The 20,517-nt window shown below is 42.4% G+C and overlaps 1 protein-coding gene across 2 annotated transcripts in view; it reads right to left on the minus strand.

The window, feature by feature from the left end:
• The window catches only part of TMEM68 (transmembrane protein 68), a 97,642-nt gene that overhangs the window by 26,767 nt on the left and 50,358 nt on the right, over positions 1-20,517 (minus strand). For both annotated transcript variants that reach the window (XM_030214506.1, XM_030214498.1), the window contains one exon: positions 5,939-5,999. In XM_030214506.1, coding sequence (XP_030070366.1) covers positions 5,939-5,999 — 61 coding nt within the window. The remainder of the gene's footprint in view (positions 1-5,938; positions 6,000-20,517) is intronic.

Genomic DNA, 20,517 nt, shown 5'->3' on the forward strand with positions numbered 1-20,517 from the left:
GTCATACACCCCTCTGGCCAGGAATATTCTGCACGCCTTCAGCTGCCTGACCACCTCCTGAAATGGCTTGGCTTGCTCAGGAGGGAGCTTGTCCACCAAGCCCGCCAACTGCCGCACATTATTCCGCATGTGTATGCTCGTGTAGAGCTGGTAAGACTGGATTTTGGCCACGAGCATAGAAGAATGGTAGGCCTTCCTCCCAAAGGAGTCTAAGGTTCTAGAGTCCTTGCCCGGGGGCGCCGAAGCATGCTCCCTAGAACTCTTAGCCTTCTTTAGGGCCAAATCCACAACTCCAGAGTCGTGAGGCAACTGAGTGCGCATCAGCTCTGGGTCCCCAAGGATCCGGTACTGGGACTCGATCTTCTTGGGAATGTGGGGATTACTTAGAGGCTTGGTCCAGTTTGCCAGCAATGTCTTTTTGAGGACATGATGCATGGGTACTGTGGACGCTTCCTTAGGTGGAGAAGGATAGTCCAGGAGCTCAAACATTTCAGCCCTAGGCTCGTCCTCCACAACCACCGGGAAGGGGATGGCCGTAGACATCTCCCGGACAAAGGCCGCAAAAGAAAGACTCTCGGGAGGAGAAAGCTGCCTTTCAGGGGAGGGAGTGGGATCAGAAGGAAGGCCATCAGACTCCTCGTCAGAGAAATATCTGATGTCCTCCTCCTCCTCCCACGAGGCCTCACCATTGGTATCAGACACAAGTTCATGAACCTGTGTCTGAAACCGTGCCCGGCTCAACTCCGTGGAAACAAGGCCACAGTGTGAGCGTCGAGAGGTAGACTCCCTTGCCCGCACCGGCGAAGCTCCCTCCGCCGAAGTCGTCGGGGAGCCTTCCTGGGAGGCGACCGCAGTCGGCACCGCAAGCGGCACCGATGTCGGAGACCTCACCCCGGGCAAGGGGCCAGCCGGCGCCTCACTCGACGGTACCGGAGGTGCAAGCACCCCCGGTACCGGAGGGAAAGGGCGCAACAGCTCTCCCAGGATCTCTGGGAGAACGGCCCGGAGACTCTCGTGCAGGGCGGCTGTGGAAAAAGACATGGAAGCCGATGCAGGTGTCGAAGTCAGAGTCTGTTCCGGGCGTGGAGGCTGTTCCGGGCTGTCCAAGGTGGAGCGAATCGACACCTCCTGAACAGAGGGTGAGCGGTCCTCCCGGTGCCGATGCCTACTGGGTTCCGACTCCCTCGGCGACCCGGAGCTCTCGGTGCCGACGCGGGAAGGAGACCGGTGTCGATGCTTCTTTGACTTTTTCAAACGAAGCATGTCACCGGAGCTTCCCGGTACCGACGAGGACGACGTAGAATCCAGCCGTCGCTTCCTCGGGGCCGAGGCCGAAGACGGTCGGTCTCGGGGGGGGGGGGGGCTGTACCGCAGGAGCCCTCAGGGTAGGGGGAGACCCACCCGAAGGCTCACCGCCACCAGCAGGGGAATGGACAGCCCTCACCTGCACTCCAGACGAAGCACCACCGTCCGACGACATCAGCACTAGTGGAGGTCCCGGTACCACCGACGCAGCCTTCCGATGTCTCGGCCCCGACGATGCAGAGGGTCGATGCCTCGATGCAATCGATACAGGGCGGAGGTCTTGACGCTGTCGACGTCGACGTACTCGATACTCCTGGTGCTGATGCCGACGTAGAGCCCGAGAACAAAACGTTCCACTGGGCCAATCTCGCTACCTGAGTCCTTTTCTGTAAAAGGGCGCAAAGACTACAGGCCTGCGGGCGGTGCCCAGCCCCCAGACACGACGCGTTCCTATCAGTGAGCGAGATTACCCGGGCGCATTGGGTGCACTTCTTGAAGCCGCTGGGAGACTTCTATGACATGGGCGGAAAAATCACACCGGTGAAATCGAAACTCGTAATTGCGGTAAGGCACCAAAAAGAGGGGGAGAAAAAACTCGACCCGAGGCCTCAAAAGGGCCTACCCCGAAAACGAAAGAAAACTTAAAGGGGCCAAAAACTGGAAGTACGGGAAGGGGAAAAAGACCGAAAGGCCCTTCTCCGAAATCCCTTTTTTTTTTTTTTTTTTTAAGCGAAAAGTCAAAAGACGCGCAAGGGTCAACTTAAGGGGCGCAAACACGACCGTACCGAGCGCGGACAAAAGAAGACTGACGAACACGAGCCGGTTCGGGCGGGAAGACGGCCGCGCATGCGCGGTGCGCATGGGCGCGCGAGGACTAGCAAAGGCCTTTGCTAGTGAAGTTTCCGATTGGAGGTGCTGCCGTGGACGTCACCCATCAGTGAGAACAAGCAGCCTGCTTATCCTCGGAGAAATGCTGATGCATGAAGTGAAATATTTAGGATTTAAAAACAAACAGTTATATTTAAGAGGCTGACACAACTGAAAAGTACAAAGCTAATCGTGTGGCTGAACTGAGAAACCAAGTTACCTACTTATAACAGGTATTCTCAGTGGACAGCAGATATACATGTCCTCAGACATAGGAGACATCATCTGACAGAACCTGCGCAGACCTTCAGATTTCACTGAAAGCCTTTAAGAAAACTGCGTCATGTATGCATATACTTTCCTGCTTTGTTGCTATCATGTAGGGCCTTCCTAGTCTCTAATAAGCTTAAAGTAGAAGACAACTCCTAGGGGTTGCTTCAGGTCAATAACTTGGTCTTCTTGGAGGACAAGCAATATAGTAAGTCCTAACAGAATGGACTCCCTTGCTACAGCCTGCCTTCAACAAAAAAGAAAATACAAGTCGCTGCAATTGGCTGACATCAAAGAATGTTTTATAAGCAAGAACCCTTTGTATTTTTTTTTTAAGGCAGCAGCCTGGACATGAAGGAAAAAAAGAAAAAGAAAAACAACAAAAAAAACAACAACAACCCAGGCCTAACGGTAATGGTCTTGTATTCTAAACCTGACAGAGATTTCAAATAATACTGAGAGGTAAATGACTGAAGTCTATGTTGCAGCTTTGCAAATCTCCATAGAGCCCAACTCAAATGAGCTACTGACAGTCATAGCTCAGACACAATGGGCTGGATTCTATAAATGGTGCTCAAAAATGGGCACTGGAAAAGATTGGTACTAAATGTATTTCTATAAAGGGCGCCAGAATTATACCTGCTGAAACTTGGTGTAAATGCTGGCGCCCAATTTGGGTGGGCTGACCCACTATTCTGTAACAACATGCACAACTTTTCGGAACATCCCGAGACACCCATGCCCCTCCCACGGCCATACCCCCTATTGAATAGTGCGCATTGGGATATGGGCACCAAGCGATACAGAATAGAGTGCAGCCAGATACGCACACAAATCCTAATTGGTGCTGATTAACGTTGATAATCGGTTGATAGTCAATTATTGCTTGTTAACGGCTTGTTGGCCAAGTAAGTTGTGCGCACATCTTAGGATCACACCCATAGTTAGGTGCCCAAATCTAGGCACTACAGTAGAATCCAGGGTTATAAGCCTTGACATGATCCACAAGCATCAAGTCTGCTTGGGCATAAGTGAAGGAAATGTAGTCTGTTAGCCAACTCTATACAGAATGCTTGGCAATGGTTGTCCTATGTTTATTGGGACCAAAATAAACAAAATTCTTATCTGCAATCCAAAGTGTGCAAGGCACGCTAATCTTTGTGAGTACATGGTTGAGGGAAAAATATTGTAAGGGTGACTGACTAAGGTACAAATCTGACACCATCTTAGGAAGGAGCTTTGCATGACTGCGCAAAATCACTCTATTGTTGAAAAACTTTGTACAGTTAGAGAGTCTAACTCTATGCTAACGTTACTGCCACCAAAAATAAGATCTTCATGGTACTTCAGATCACAAGAATCCAGTGGCGTAAGGTTAGAACAACTCTGAAGTCCCAAGATACAGTGAATGGCTTCAGTATTCTAACTAAGCTCGTCTTGTAGAAGTCAGACCTGATAGCTTCCAGGGAAACACACAGTTCGCCACCAGAGACACATTTTATTTTGCTTTTGGTGAAATTTAACTTATATAAATAAGAATTCAATTTTCTGTAACACTGGGATAAAAGAATTTTATTATTATAATCATTTGTTTAATAAACTTTAGCATTATTATAAAAGAGAAAAAATGTACTCTGGAGTGTGTTTCCTTTACCAGAAGGGCTTTCTGACCCCTCCGAAGTGTTCAGTTCCCCTGAGAGGCAAAGGCGTGCTTTACAAAATGTTCCAAATTTCTTATTGTTTCTTTCACAGTAACTGGAAAAAAACAAGCAATATAACTGGTCTTTCTACAAACGCAGAGAGTATCAACGCGATCTTGATGCTTAGTAAATCCAAAAGAACACTGTTGGTAAGGGTTACCACCAATCTCAGATATCTCTGTGTTTATAGACTGAAGACCACATCACAGCCTTGCAAATTTCTTCAACAGTATAAGTCATCACAAGAACAAAATATAAGAAAACCAACGGACTGCATTAGGGGCGTACAGCCCATTTAGTTTTGTTTAAACCAAAGAGAGCTGCATGAAACAAAATATTTGTTTTTATTTTAACTTATAAAACTTCTCTCTCTCTGCCCCATTCCAACACTGCCCCATTATCTTGCCCCCAACCACCATCCAACATGGCCCCTATGTCTCCCCATCTCTCTCTCCTCCCTTCATCATCCAGCATCATCACCCCGTCCCCCTCACCAGTCTCCTGTTCAACAAAGCAATTTAGCAATAAAAGACTCAAACCAATGGACTGCATTAGGGGCTTATAGCCCATTTAGCTATTTTTAAACAAAAGAGATCCACTCAGCTCAGTCAGCTGCCTCCTTCCCTGGCTTGGTGACTCATAAGAGCCGCTTAGGCCAGCTGCAGCCTGCAACATTCATGCCACCCACCTCTCAAACACAGGGCTGCATGGCACTGCAGCCAAGCAGCTCTCGAAAGTTTCCTCCGATGTCCGATCCTTCCTTCCCTCAGCTGAGCTTCCGATCGACAGGCCTGAGCCCTCCTCTCTCTCCGTTCACCCCCCCCCCCCCCGGCGCGTGTTTAACTGTTCTAGTTTAGTGGCAGCGAGTGGCGACGGCAGTGATGAAAAAGAAAGCCCTGCCGGCTCGCCTCCAGTCCAGCTTCTTCTTTCCCTTCCCTCACACAGCCCGCCCTCGCGGAAACAGGAAATACGTAATCGCAGAACGCGGGACTGTATGAGGGAAGGGAAGGAAGAAGCTGGACTGGAGGCGAGCCGGCAGGGCTTTCTTTTTAATCACTGCCGTCGCCACTCGCTGCCACTAAACTAAAACAGTTAAACACGTGCCGGGGGGGGGGGGGGGTGAACGGAGAGAGAGGAGGGCTCAGGCCTGTCGATCGGAAGCTCAGCTGAGGGAAGGAAGGATCGGACATCGGAGGAAACTTTCGAGAGCTGCTTGGCTGCAGTGCCAGGCAGCCCTGCGTTTGGGGGGTGGGCAGCAGCAAGGGGAAGGTCACGGATGGGCTGGGGAGGCTTAGCCTTCCCAAGCCTCTTATACGGGGCGCCTATAGGTGCCAATTTAGAGGAACAGAAACAAATTTTAGTGAACCTGAAAGATGTAATAAAGTAAACTGACTCACTAAAGCAATGAATCCTGCGCTTACACTGAGGTGGAGGCACTTCACCACTTTAGAGGACAGGTTAGATACAATCTTATTCTCTGAGCTATGCATCAATGTAGCAGAAAACTGTGCTTTTAGTCCCATAGTGGTTATAGTAAAATATGACCAGGCAACCACATAAGGTAAAGACCAGTCATTTTTATACTGAATAAAATGGCCTTTTATCTCTTTTATATATAAACAAGACAAAGAAAAGAAAAACCATTAATTGAAAACTGCATGGAAAAAAAAAAAAGGTTATAAGGAAGCTTTGACAGTATTTTTATAGTCTTTTTTTTCCCTAACATAATACAGAAAATTTTGCAATAAGTATAATTTAATTGCCAAGTTAGAAAACACAAAATAAATATGTCCTACTTAGTACTCCGAGGGTCCGGTATGCTTCTCGAATATTCTGTGTAAACATAGGAATGATGGGCTGAGAAAAGATGAAAAAAACATAGTAAGGCTTCAACAGCGAGATTGTGTCTTATATGCAGAAAAACTAAGACACAATTGTAATGCCTATTGAAACAAAATGGAATAAATATAATAATGACTTCTTGAGAGGCTAAAATAGCAACTTAAATGTCCTTGTTTGGAAGCATTTGAACAGAAAGTAACAAGCTGAAGTAAAAAGAGTATGCTGAAAACATGTTACTCTTAGTGCACATTATTTTTTACTTGTACTTTAAATTTTAACTTAAGCTGTATTAAAATGCGGTACATAGTGTAACCAGAACTGTGTGGTAAAAGCAAAGTAGAATTTACTTCTGCACTAAAAACTAACGGCCTTGTTTACTAAGGTGCATTACTGTTTTTAGTGCGACTAAACTTAACGCTCACGCTAACCACGTAAGCGCCTATAGGGATATTGTAGGCACGTACATGGTTAACGAACGTTAAAAATGTTAACGCGCCTATAACCCTGCTTAGTAAACAGGGCCCTAAGGGCCGTGTTTACTAAGGAGCGCGTTTTTAGTGTATACTAATGCTAGAGACACCCATAGGAATATAGGGGTGTCTCTAGCGTGTGCTAATAAAACTAGCGGGTGTACAGCACGACTTAGTAAACAGGGCCCTAAAAATTGACTGCTGCTTTAAAATAAATAACCCCTCCCCCCCACACACACTTTTTTCTTTAATCTAGCTGCAAAAATTAGGCAAAAAAAACCACAAAACCTAGGTTAGGAGTTTTTCCATTCAACTTGCTTGCTGGATAGGCTTATGGAGCTTGTTTCTTTATAAGAGAGGAAACTAAGTGGTGCAAAAGCAGAGGAGACGAGAACAAGGGACAGCAATAGTGAAAGAGGTTCAAGAATGAGGAGAAGGTGGATGTCTTGCTACAAGAGAAGGAAAAAGGTGTGGAAGGGAAGACATCAGTAGAGAAACACTGGGAAGTGGGGGGAGGGGAAGGGGTAGTGGTTAGGTAGCTGAGGGCAGGAGGAGCAGTCAGACAAGGAGGGATCCACAACAACTGATTGAGACAGACCAGCTGCAGCCAGGACCAGGAAGTGTAGAGAAGAAATACATCTCAAATATGCAGAGAAAGACCAGGTACTACCAGCTATATGAAAAGTTATGTTCTCAGCACAGGAGACTAAATGTGGGGAGAACATCTGAATGAACATCAGCAGTCTCAGAGTCTGCAACAGCACACTGCAGCAAGTGCAGCATCACTTTAGAGATACCCACCAAAAAGGTGAAACATTCTGAAAGCCCATCAATAGACTAGAGGAGACTCACCATCCACTACCGAGTTGACACCACTGGAAGTCCTGGTACAGGGAATGCTTCTGCTCTAATCAAAAGATGCAGCTGAGGGGCCAGCTGTGGTTCTCATAAGTATGCTTGTTTTAAACCACAGTTTACCTTTCTTATTAAAACATGCACACACACATACCTATATTTGTTTTAAATGTTCTACTTCGTAGCTTCATTGCATGCACCCTAGTCCTTGTATTTTTAGAAAGAGTAAACAACTAATTCACATCTAACTGTTGCACTCCACTCATGATTTTATAGATCTCTATCATATCTCCCCTCAGCTGCCTCTTCTTCGAGCTGAAGAGCCCTAACCTCTTAAGCCCTTCCTCATAGAGAAGCTGTCTCATCCTCTTTAAACATAGAGATACCAGTGTTAGACATTTGGATTTTTTAGATAATTTACAATTATCTATACGAGATCTCATTCCTACACGAGAAGGGTCATACTTTGGATTTGACAGTCTTGTCCAGCAAAATAGGTTAACATTTCGTAAATGGGTTCCAATCCCATGGTCTGATCATTTTCCTTGCTGATTTTATTTTAATCTCATTCTAAGTAAAACTTTACCCCATTTACAAAAAAAAAATCTTTCTTATCTAGGGGGAAGATTTGCAAACATTCTTTCTGGGAATTGGTGGTTTCTGAATTGAAGACTGGAACTACAGAGCCTAGGGCCCTGTTTACTAAGCCGTGCTATAGGCACGCTAACTGGTTAGTGCGTGCTACAAAGTCAGCACACCTACAGAGCAGCTTTATACACAGGGCCCCTAGTTTGTTATTATCTGATTGGAAAGATACTGCTATCAATGTTTTAAACTCCATACAGTGATACCTCGGTTTTCGTTGATAATCCGTCCAAAAACAATCAATGAAAACCGAAACAGACAAAAACCGAGGCAATTATTTCCATAAGAATCAATGTAAATCCAATTAATTCGTTCTAGACACTCCAAAATACATACCAAAAACACATTTTATAGAGAATAAATATAGTCCCATGATGGAGCTAAAGGGAAAGGGTTAACTTATTAGCAAGGGAAACAGTTAACAGGGAAAATGAGATTTGAGCACATGTGATTTTATCTTGCGTGCGTTGCGTTAGACGCGCGGGGTGATACACAACGAGAAACAACGCCACAATGAGCAGGAGAATGTGTGGGTCGCCCTTTGTTTTCACAAAATTAGCAGTGAAAACTGAGGCAACCAATGAAATCCGAGACAAAATTTTCACTGAAAAAATCAACGATAACCGAAGTCAACGAAAACCGAGGTTTCACTGTAGTCTCTTTAACTACTAAAAGTCGTTGTTCTCCCTGGTTTACTCAAGGGTTGTTAGAACTGAAACGAGAATGTCAAAAATTAGAATGACTGGCAAAAATCGAAAGATCCATCTATTAAACAACTATGGAAAAAACAAATTTTTATAAACAACAAATTTCCAACTCAAAAAAGGCCTATTATTCTAATAAGATTGGTCTTACACAACCCGATTCAAGAAAACTATTTCAACTAATAAAAGATCTTATTTTCCCCTTCTCACTCTAAGATATCACCTGTGTTACATAACCAGCGCCAACTGATTTGCTAACTTTTTTTCAGATAAAATTAAATTGATACGCCAACCACTGAATGACATACTCAGTTCTAACAAATCATTTTGTGATGCAAAGAGAGATTACAGTAATGGGATTTTAACGGATAGACTCTGGTCTCATTTTAAGGCAGTTAACTGTTCCTGAGGCGAAACTACTTTTACATAAACTCTCTTCAACACACTGTTTTCTTGACCATTGTCCACCTTTTCTTTTAGCTGACACTCCTGACCCTCCCACTGAAATAACTGAATGGTTAGTGGTGTTTGTAAATTGTGTTCTATCTACTGGGTATTTTTCCCACCAAATGGGTGAGGGAATTTTAGGCCAATAATTAGTATTCCACTTCTTACTTAGGGGGTCTTTTATTAAGCCATGGCAGCATTTTTAACTCGCGGTAGAAATCATCTGGTAGTAAACACCAAGATACCCATTATATTCCCATGGGCTACTGCAGCTTAACAAAAGACACCCTAAATTAATTGCGTTTGTAGTTAGCTCTCAATTATCAGACTACATAGAAGATTCTGATATACTTCATTCTTCACAGTATGGATTCAGGCAGGCCTATAGTACAGAGTTATTGTTGATAGATTTAACATCTGAAGTAAAGAAAGTACTCAGCAGGGGAGGCCAGATGGTGCTTTTGCAGTCTGACATCTCAGCAGCTTTTGAAATGTTGACCATGACATTTTGATGTAAACTAGCTGAAATAGAAATCACCAACAATGTACTGAAATGGTTTCATGATTTTCTGAGAAATACGTGTTATTTAGTAATTAAGACTGACGAATTATCAGAACTTGGTCTTTGTTTTCTAAAGTTAAATACAAATAAGACTAAAATCCATTGGTTTAGTTCTGATTTAAATAAAGTTCCAAATAGTATTCCATTAGGTAATGATTCCTCCCCTGTCTGTTGAGAAAACCTCTAGAGTACTGGGAGTGATATTAGATTCTACCATGCAAATAATTTTTTTTTAAACTTAAACAACTTGGATGGATTCACTCCTATCTTTTACAGGAATCATTTTGCTTTAGTGGTAAAATCACTAATTTTGACCCAGATGGACTATTGCAACCCTGTATGCAGGAATCTCACAAGAAACCTGGAAAAGGCTTCAGTTGCTACAGAATACTGCAGCTTGATTAATTTTTTAAATTAAAGAATTTGATCATGCATCCCCTTTATTAATCCAATTTACTGGTTGCCTGTGGAGGCGCGAATCATTTTTAAAATATCTTGTTTAGTTTATAAAATACTATCCGGGTAGTCTTCTAAAAGTTCTATTATTGAGTTAGGGGTTCCTCCAGTAGGTCAACCAAGCCACACAATGAATCAAGGTCTTCTCTTTTACCCATCAGTTTCAGGTCTAAGGACCCTGTTTACTAAGGCGCGTTAGCATTTTTAACATGCCTACAATTAGCGTGCACGCTAACCGCGTAGGCGCCTATAGGGATATTGTAGGCGCATATGTAGTTAGCATGCGTACATGATTAACACGCGTTAAAAATGTTAACACGCCAATAACGCAGCTTAGTAAAAAGGGCCCTAAGAGTATAACGATTTTTAGAAAGTTGATTTTGCTTTCAGTCTGTTAAAATTTGGAACTTACTTCCTCCTATAATCCGGTTAATATCTTTTTATAATTTATTTATTTTTTAAATTTATACCCTGCCTAGGACTAAGTGGCTCACAGAAAAATATACATAATCAGTCACACACAAATTAAATTAAAATATATATATGACCTTGTTTACTAAGGTGCGCTAGTATTTTCAGTGCGTGCTAAATGCAAGAGACACCCAGATATTCCTATGGGAGTCTCTAGCGTTTAGCACGCGCTAAAAACGCTAGCGCGCCTATAGTGCAGCTTAGTAAACAGGGCCCTAAACTACTGTAAAACGCACAAAAAGCTTGCTGACAGAAAACCTTAAGAGAATTCATCTTAATATTATAATGCATAACAACACAACCCCAAACAGAAACTATTCTTATCATGTGGAAAACAACCTTCTGTCTTAATAAACTTAAAGCTTTCATCTAGATATTTAAAAATAAAACATTCTACAAAAACAAATTAGTTTTTAAAACTTTCTTAAATTGTTGCATCGTTGGACAAAAACAAATATGCCCCAGGAGCCTGTTCCACAGTAGTGAACCTGGAACAGAGAAGGCACATGCTGATGTCTCTGCATAATGAATTGTATTTGCTGCTGGTACATTAACCCGCCTCTCAATATCACATCTCAAACAATGTGTTGGACAGTACTGTTCTATCACTTTTTGTAAATACTATGGAGCCACCTTATTCAATGTCTAGAAGATGGAACAAAAAAAAAACAAAACTTATATTGAATACGGTACATCACAGGCAGCCAATGGAGCTGCAGAGTGACATGCTCAAATTACACACAGCCAAGCCACACAATACCACCGTAATGCTCTGACGTAAGAGACAGAGATAAACACCTCAAAATCCTGGCCGATTCCTTCAAACAAGAAGGCTGCAACCCCAAAATAATCTCCAAGATTATTGCTTCTTCCCTTAAAATACCTAGAGAAAACCTACTGCAGTACAAAGAGAATCCCTCTTGTAGTGACATACAATCCCCTTTCCCTCTTGATGAAAACAAAGGATTTGTTTTTCTGATAACTCTTTGTTGTTAATTTGTAAGTACAAGGCTCATTCTGTTTTCTCTTCTAACTTTTCACTTAACTGCCGATTCTCCTGCTCTTTCTCTCCCTGCATAGTTTCCATGTCTGGCTGGAGTGTACTGAAATGTGGCAGTGCTATGTAATAGCAGGAAAGCTGCTGTTGCTTTCCTTTTCCTTTTATCCTTCACTGAACACTACTTTAAATACTGGGCAAATTTGGTAATTATCCAGCTTATTTTCGAAAGAGAAGGGTGGCCATCTTTCGACACAAATCGGGAGATGGCCGCCCTTCTCTCAGAGGCAGCCAAATCGGCATAATCGAAAGCCGATTTTGGCCACCCTCAACTGCTTCCCCTCGCGGAGCCGGCCAAAGTTCCCAGGGGCGTGTCGGCAGTGTACCGAAGGCAGGATGGGGGCGTGGTTAAGAGATGGCCGGCCTCGGCCAATAATGGAAACAAGAAAGAAGGGAGCATTTGGCCGACTTTACTTGGTCCAATTTTTTTCAAGACCAAGCCTCGAAAAGGTGCCCCAACTGACCAGATGACCACTGGAGGGAATGGGGGATGACCTCCCCTTACTTCCCCAGTGGTCTCCCACCCCCTCCCACATTAAAAAAAAAAAAAAGTAACACTTTTTTTTGCCAGCCTGTATGCCAGCCTCAAATGTCATACCCAGCTCCCTGACAGCAGTATGCAGGTCCCTGGAGCAGTTTTAGTGGGTGCAGTGCACCTCAGGCAGGTGGACCCAGGCCCCCCCCCCACCTGTTACACTTGTGGTGGTAAATGTTGAGCTCTCCAAACCCCCCCAAAACCCACTATACCCACATGTAGGTGACCCCCTTCATCCCTAAGAGCTATGGCAGTGGTGTACAGTTGTGGGGAGTGGGTTTGGGGGGGGGGGTTGGGGGGCTCAGCACACAAGGTAAGGGAGATATGCACCTGGGAACAATTTTTGAAGTCCACTGCAGTGCCCCCTAGGGTGCCCGGTTGGTGTCCTGGCATGTGAGGGGGACCAGTGCACTACAAATGCTGGCCCCTCCCATTACCAAGTGGCTTGGATTTGGCCGGGTCTGAGATGGCCGACTTCAGTTTCCATTATGGGCAAAAACCGAAGCTGGCCATCTCAAACCCGGCAATGTCGCGATTTGGCCGGCCCCAACCGTATTATCGAAAAAAAAAAAAGATGGTCGGCCATCTTTTTAGAAAATACGGTTGGCTCCGCCCATTTACGGAGCCGGCCCCGGAGATGGCCAGCCCCATTCGATTATGCCCCTCCATATCTCTCATTTTCTCAGAATCCCAAGCCCACAGATCCTTCCCAGATGTTACCATTTCTTCCTGCAACATATCCCTCAATTGTAAATTCAAGAGCCCCCATAGAAATCTCTGAGGCTCCTCATTCCCCCCTCCCCCCATTACTACTATCCTTCTTTGACCAGGATCTGAACCAAGCCATTCCGCACAAACACTATACTCCCAAGTAAACAATGTGTGACAAATCTCTATCCTACCGACAACAATGACAATACATACAATACAGATTAATTTTGAAATTTAGCTATCTGACTCTGAGTCTGAGCCCCTCCCCCAAGGGACCCCTTAAATTACAGGGACTTTTGAGGTGAAATTTAGAAGGCCAATCAAAGCCTGCATCTGTTCCCTCTCTTACCAAAGCATACCAGATTGCAGAGATTAAATTGGAAACCTTTCTACTTTGTGCCCCTCTCCCAGAAGAGAAACCCAGATTACAGAAGTCAGTTTAGAAGTTTAGCAACCCAATCCTGCAACTTTCTCATCTCCTACAAAAGTGCCCCGATTGCAAAAATTAGATTGGAAATGTCAAGTCACCTCTGCATCTATGCCCCTCTTCTGCAAGGGAACCCCAGATTACAAAGATTATATTGGAAATTTAATCCCAGCGAAAAAGCAAGAATACTACTTAACTGACATTAAATTTGTAAAGGAGGGAACCTCTTTTTACATTTCCTAAATTCTTTCCAATATAGATATACTATACAACATCTGGGCATGATGGAGACAATTCAGGACATGTTTATGTCCATTGACATTTGATATACTCCTTATTCTCAATAGGTCAAAGTGGTTTACACAATACAAAACAATACCAATTAGCAAGGAACTTTATAAATAGGACAGATCTACCCATTCAAACCAGCAGAGAAACAATAAACCAAACAGTTCTAACCTCCCTACTTATAATCAATCATTCTATTCATTATCTATACTCATAGAAGTTTCAGCCTGTAATCTACATTCCAGAAATTTCAAGATCATAAATCAACCGGAAGAAGTATGCTTTTAGATAACATAGTAACATAGTAGATGACGGCAGAAAAAGACCTGCACAGTCCATCCAGTCTGCCCAACAAGAAAAACTCATATGTGCTACTTTTTGTGTATACCCTACCTTGATTTGTACCTGTCCTCTTCAGGGCACAGACCGTATAAGTCTGCCCAGCACTATCCCCGCCTCCCAACCACCAGTCCCGCCTCCCACCACCAGCTCTGGCACAGACCGTATAAGACTGCCCAGCACTAGCCCCACCTCCCACCACCGGCTCTGCCACCCAATCTCGGCTAAGCTCCTGAGGATCCATTCCTTATGAACAGGATTCCTTTATGTTTATCCCACGCATGTTTGAATTCCGTTACCGGTTTCTTTTCCACCACCTCCCGTGGGAGGGCATTCCAAGCATCCACTACTCTCTCTGTGAAAAAATACTTCCTGACATTTTTCTTGAGTCTGCCCCCCTTCAATCTCATTTCATGTCCTCTTGTTCTACCGCCTTCGCATCTCCGGAAAAGGTTTGTTTGCGGATTAATACCTTTCAAATATTTGAACGTCTGTATCATATCACCCCTGGAACTGTGCATGTAACGACGTACATCACGCATGGACATCCATATAAGGCGATGCACGTTGTACAACGGTTATTCACTGAGAAACATGGCTCTCAGAAGAGAACCCAATTTCAGCGTTGCTGAAAGCCTGGGTCTAGTCCAGCTTTGCCTAAGGCATCGACGGTGCCTATTCAAGCACCACCACCACCACCACCACCTGCCCCCAAGGACCGTCTGCATTAGAGCATGGACTCCAATAAGGGACAGGTTGGAAAGGTAGTAGTAGTATTAGTAGTAGTAGTAGTGTCACTTTAAATGTTTTTAAAGAGGCCTCTCCTCTAATCGACCTTGGAAGTCTTTACCACAAAGAGAGGAAAGCCTACATGTGGTGGCAATCTAGTATGCCCTATCTTGTCATCGTGTGGACTTATACATGTGCTCAGCACATAATTTTATAAAAGGCCTTTTCCATGTGCATACAGGACTTGCATGTGGACCTCCTACCTCACTTCCACATGTGCACAGTGTATTTGTATGCCTCTGCTAGTAACAAAATGTTCCCTGTTTGCTTAAGCAGTTTGACATTGTTATATCAATATCATCGTAAGTCAAATTCCTTCATTCAGCTCTAGTAACAGAAGAGTACATCAACTCTGACTGTACAAGATGACAATACTTTTATTTTTCTTCCGGCAAATTGGAGATTTGAGCTGATGACCTTCTACATGTTTGCACAGTGAAACTAGTGCTTGAACTATGAAGCCAGGTTCACTGAGTAAACGAAGCTTAGAAAACTGAACACAGACCAATTTTTTGAATTGATGGAGGATCCCTAATGACCATGCCTATTTCTGTGAGGGTGACACATCAGGCTTAGGAATAATAAACTGACCTATCGAAGGAAGACTATTGCAATTCTGGAGAAATAGGTGTGTTCCTCATAAAACAGTTCATATATTCAAAATTATTTTAAAAATCCCCCTTGTCTACTAAGTAAACCATTATAGTTCTATAATGTAATTTTGATGCTTAGAAATAAATCCTTATAATTACACAATTAGAGAATTGCAAGCCATATTCCACAGAAAGCAAGTCATCAAACCAAACACTTCTGCATGTTTCAGTTTGGAACAAGATATATCCAAAATTGAATAAAGCAGCTAAGAAATGTAACGGTGCTACAAAGATAGATTATAGTGGCAAAATACCTTCCCTTGAAAGTCAAAGCAATGAAGACTGCTAGCTATCGAGGGGTTGAACACTCAGTTTCTTCCTACTGTAATACTAATCATTCATGCCTTTTAGCACTGTAATTTATTTTCTTAGCAATATCTGTACCCAGAAAGCATTCGACATTCTGAGCCTTCATATTCCTATAACATACTACACAATTAAAGAAGAAAAAGCTATAGAATCTATACTCCAATTCCCCTCCCCTGACATATAATACACCCTGGAGTGCAGTGAAAATGTTTTCAAGTTTTGAGGCCTTTTTCTTCAGCTTTTTAAAGTGAAAAACTGACAGTTCATGACTGCCTTAAACAGCCAGGTAATACTACTGAAAAAGAAGCAAACAAGCACACCTTAAAATGTAAATACAGGTGCAATTATATATGTATCAGAAAACCATATCTGACTACCAGGCAAATTATATAATCAGTTTTGAAAATGCGCTATGTGCATTTTTCTTACTCTTCATTGACCACAAATGTGCAGAAATGTGAAATATTTGCTATTCTTATAGTTAAGGCTGTGCTCCTCCTTTATGTCATCTGCTTTGCATATAGAATTATCAAATCCACAGCATATTCATATTGATAACACCTGTACTTGACATTGAGGCACTGCTATGACATTTACATTAAATACACCCCAGGAAATTATGGGGTCCTTTTATTAAGCTGCGATAAAAAGTGGCTTTAGCACACCCTTACACAGGTCTTTCCTGCACGCTAAGGCTATTTTTACTGTGGCTGTAAAAACCCCGATTACCTATTTTTTGTATTTATTTATTGCATTTGTATCCCACATTTTCCCACCTTTTTGCAGGCTCAATGTGGCTTACATTACATCATGAATAGTGGAAGTACATAAGAAAATAGACATTTAGGATCTTGGGTAAAATGATAATGAAAAAGCATGATAGTATTATAGCAAGCAAATATCTTAAAGCATTTCTGGATATATGTGTAGGAGATCACATTTGTTGATCTTTTTGGTATACCTTGTTAAAAAGATGGGTCTTCAGTAGCTTGCGGAAGTTAGTTAATTCGTAGATCGCCTTTACGTTACGCGGTAGCGCGTTCCAGAATGGTGTACTCAAGTAGAAAAATGTTGATGCATGCGTTAGTTTGTACTTTAGGCCTTTGCAGTTGGGGAAGTGGAGATTGAGGAATGTGCGGGATGATTTGGTAGCGTTCCTGGGTGGTAGGTCTATCAGATCTGACATGTAGGCAGGGGCAGCTCCGTGAATGATTTTGTGAACTAGGGTACATATTTTGAACGTGATGCGTTCTTTGAGTGGTAGCCAGTGTAGCTTTTCTCTTAGGGGTTTTGCACTTTCATATTTAGTTTTACCGAATATGAGTCTAGCTGCTGTGTTCTGGGCTGTCTGAAGTTTCTTGATTATTTGCTCTTTGCAGCCAGCATAGAGTGCGTTGCAATAGTCTAGATGGCTGAGTACCATTGATTGTACCAGGTTACGGAAGACAGTCCTTGGGAAGAAAGGTCTTACTCTTTTTAATTTCCACATTGAGTGGAACATCTTCTTAGTTGTGTTTTTCGCGTGATTCTCAAGTGTAAGGTGACAATCAATAGTAACTCCAAGAATTTTTAGGGTGTCCGAAATTGGAAGTTTTAGTTTTGGTGTGTTGATGGTAGTGAATTTGTTTGTGTTGAGAGGTGAGTATTAGGCAATGGGTTTTTTCTGCATTGAGTTTCAGCTGGAATGCATCCACCCATGAATGCATGATATGTAGACTCTGATTGATGTCATTGGAGATTTCCTTTAAATCTTGTTTAAATGGAATATAGATCGTAACGTCGTCTGCGTATACGTATGGGTTGAGGTTTTGGTTTGATAATAGTTTGGCCAGGGGTATCATTAAGTTGAATAAGGTCGGTGAGAGGGGGGATCCTTGTGGAACTCCGCATTCAGGTATCCATGTGGCTGATGTGGTCGAATTGGATGTCACTTGGTATGATCGTGTGGTTAGGAACCCCTTGAACCAATTGAGAACGTTGCCTCCAATTCCGAAGTACTCTAGAATATGTAGTAGTATTCCATGGTCGACCATGTCGAAGGCGCTGGACATGTCAAATTGTAGAAGTAGTATGTTCTTGCCAGTTGCGATCAGTTGTTGATCAGTTGTTTGAATTTAGTCATAAGAGTGACTAGTACTGTTTCAGTAATGTGGTTAGACCTAAATTCTGACTGGGAGTCATGAAGTATTGAGAATTTAAGTAATTTGTGAGTTGTTTGGTCACCATTCCTTCCGTTAGTTTGGTTATTAAGGGAATGGATGCTACTGGTCTGTAGTTGGTTAGTTCACTAGCACTTTTTTTTGCGTCTTTAGGTATGGGGGTGAGTAGTATGTTTCCTTTCTCCTTCGGGAAGATTCCATTTTGTAACATATAGTTCAGATGATTCATTAGGTCTGTTATAAATTGTTGAGGGGCAGATGTCATAAGGTTGTTTGGCCATATGTCTAGTTTGCAATGAGATTTGGCGAATCTTTTGAGCGTTTGGGAGATGAGATCCCCCAATAGTATAGTATAGTAATGCCTCACTGATTACTGTAATGCGCTATTCTTAGGGTTAACAAAGTATGCTTTACAGTCGCTAAAAATTGCACAAAATGCTGTTGTTCATGTACTTCTGGAAATAAGTCATTTTGAACACATCACTCCTGCTCTTGTTTCTTTACATTAGTTGCTTATTGTGTATAGACTGCAATTATAAGATCTTATTTATTTGTTGCATTTGTATCCCACATTTTCCCACCTATTTGCAAGCTCAATGTGGCTTACAATGTTCCGTCATAGCATTCGCCAATCCAGAGTAAAAGATACAATTAATATTACACAAAGAACATGGATGACATAATAAAATTAAGCAATCAGGTATACAGAAATAAACATTCAAAATATCAGGTAGATGGTAATGCGTTACAGTTCCTATTATGGATCATTGTGGTATGCCTTGTTGAAGAGATAAGTCTTCAGTGATTTACGAAAGTTAATTTGGTCGTAAACTGTTTTCAGGTCAAATGGCAATGCATTCCACAGCTGTGTGCTCATGTAGGAAAAGCTGGATGCATGTGTTAATCTGTATTTTAGTCCTTTAGAGCTGGGGAAGTGAAGATTCAGGAATGTGCGTGCTGATCTTTTAGCATTCCTAGGCGGTCTGGCAGCGCTATAGAAATGCTAAGTAGTAGTAAGTCAATAAGGTCTAACACGTAGGCCGGGGCAGCTACGTAAATGATTTTATGAACTAGAGTACAGAACTTGAACGTAATATGTTCTTTAAGTGGAAGCCGGTGTAACTTTTCTCTTAGGGGTTTGGCACTTTCGTATTTTGTTGTTCCAAATATAAGTCTGGCTGCAGTGTTTTGGGCTGTTTGAAGTTTCTTAATGATTTGTTCTTTACAGCCAGCAAAAAGAGCATTGCAGTAGTCTAGATGACTTAGCACCATTGATTGTACCAGGTTGTGAAAAATACCCCTTGAGAAGAAAGGTTTTACTCTTTTGAGTTTCCACATTGAATGAAACATCTTCCTTGTTGTATTCTTCACATAGTTTTCAAGTGTGAGATTTCAATCAATGGTAATTCCAAGAATTTTCAGGGCGCCTGAAACGGGAAGGGAAAAGTTTGGTGTGGTTATAGTGATGAATTTACTTGCGTTATGTTGTGATGAGAGTATAAGACATTGTGTTTTTTCTGCATTAAGTTTTAACTGAAATGCATCCGCCCATGAATGCATGATTTGGAAGCTGTGGTTGATGTCATTAGTAACTTCCTTTAAATCATGTTTGAACGGGATGTAAATCGTGAAGTCATCTGCATATATGTATGGAATGAGACCTTGATTGGATAACGATTTGGCCAAGGGTGTCATCATTAGGTTGAAGAGGGTCGGCGAGAGTGGAGATCCTTGAGGGACTCCGCATTCAGGTATCCATGGAGCTGACGTATTCAAATTAGATTTTACTTGGTATGTTCTTGTAGTTAGGAAGCCTCTAAACCAATTAAGAACGTTACCTCCAACTCCGAAATATTCTAGGGTGTATAATAATATTTTATGGGTTACCATGTTGAATTGTAGGAGAAGTATATTGTTACCAGTTGCAATTGCTTGTTTAAATTTAGTTAGAAGAGTAATTAGTACTATTTTGGTGCTGTGGTTAGACTGGAATCCTGATTGAGAGTCATGAAGAATTGAGAATTTATTTAAGTAGTCGGTGAGTTGCTTGGTAACCATACCTTCCATTAGTTTGGTTACAAGATGGATAGATGCTACTGGGCGATAGTTGTTTAAGTCACTTGTATTTTTCTTTGAGTCCTTAGGTATAGGGGTGAGTAGAATATTTCCTTTATCCTTTGGGAAGAGTCCATTTTGTAGCATATAATTCAAATGCATCGTGAGGTCTGATATGAATTGTTGTGGGGCGAATTTTATAAGGCTGTTGGGGCATATGTCTAGTTTGCAGTAGGACTTGGCGAACCTTTTGATTGCTTGGAAGATCATCCAAGAGCGTGTCAAAGTTAGTCCAGGTTCGGTCAGCTTATGATATTCAAAGTGATTTCCAATAAAATCTCTCCAGTGATTTCAGCAAGTCTACATTTACAACAGCCTTCTCGTTCTTTGAGGTCAGTATCTTCTAATATGCTTAATGCTCCTTCCTTTAAGGCTGTCTTTTTTGAATAAGTACAGGAACTCAATCTTTTATATCCTAGGACCAAGACTGTGGAATTCTTTACCTGCTCAGCTTTGAGCCTTATGAAACATGGATGAATTTAAAAAGGCTTTAAAAACTGTCTTATTTCAGAAAGCATTTGATATTTCTTCTTAGGGGCAA

The sequence above is a fragment of the Microcaecilia unicolor genome, chromosome 1 (assembly GCF_901765095.1).
Source record: "Microcaecilia unicolor chromosome 1, aMicUni1.1, whole genome shotgun sequence".
Taxonomy (NCBI): domain Eukaryota; kingdom Metazoa; phylum Chordata; class Amphibia; order Gymnophiona; family Siphonopidae; genus Microcaecilia; species Microcaecilia unicolor.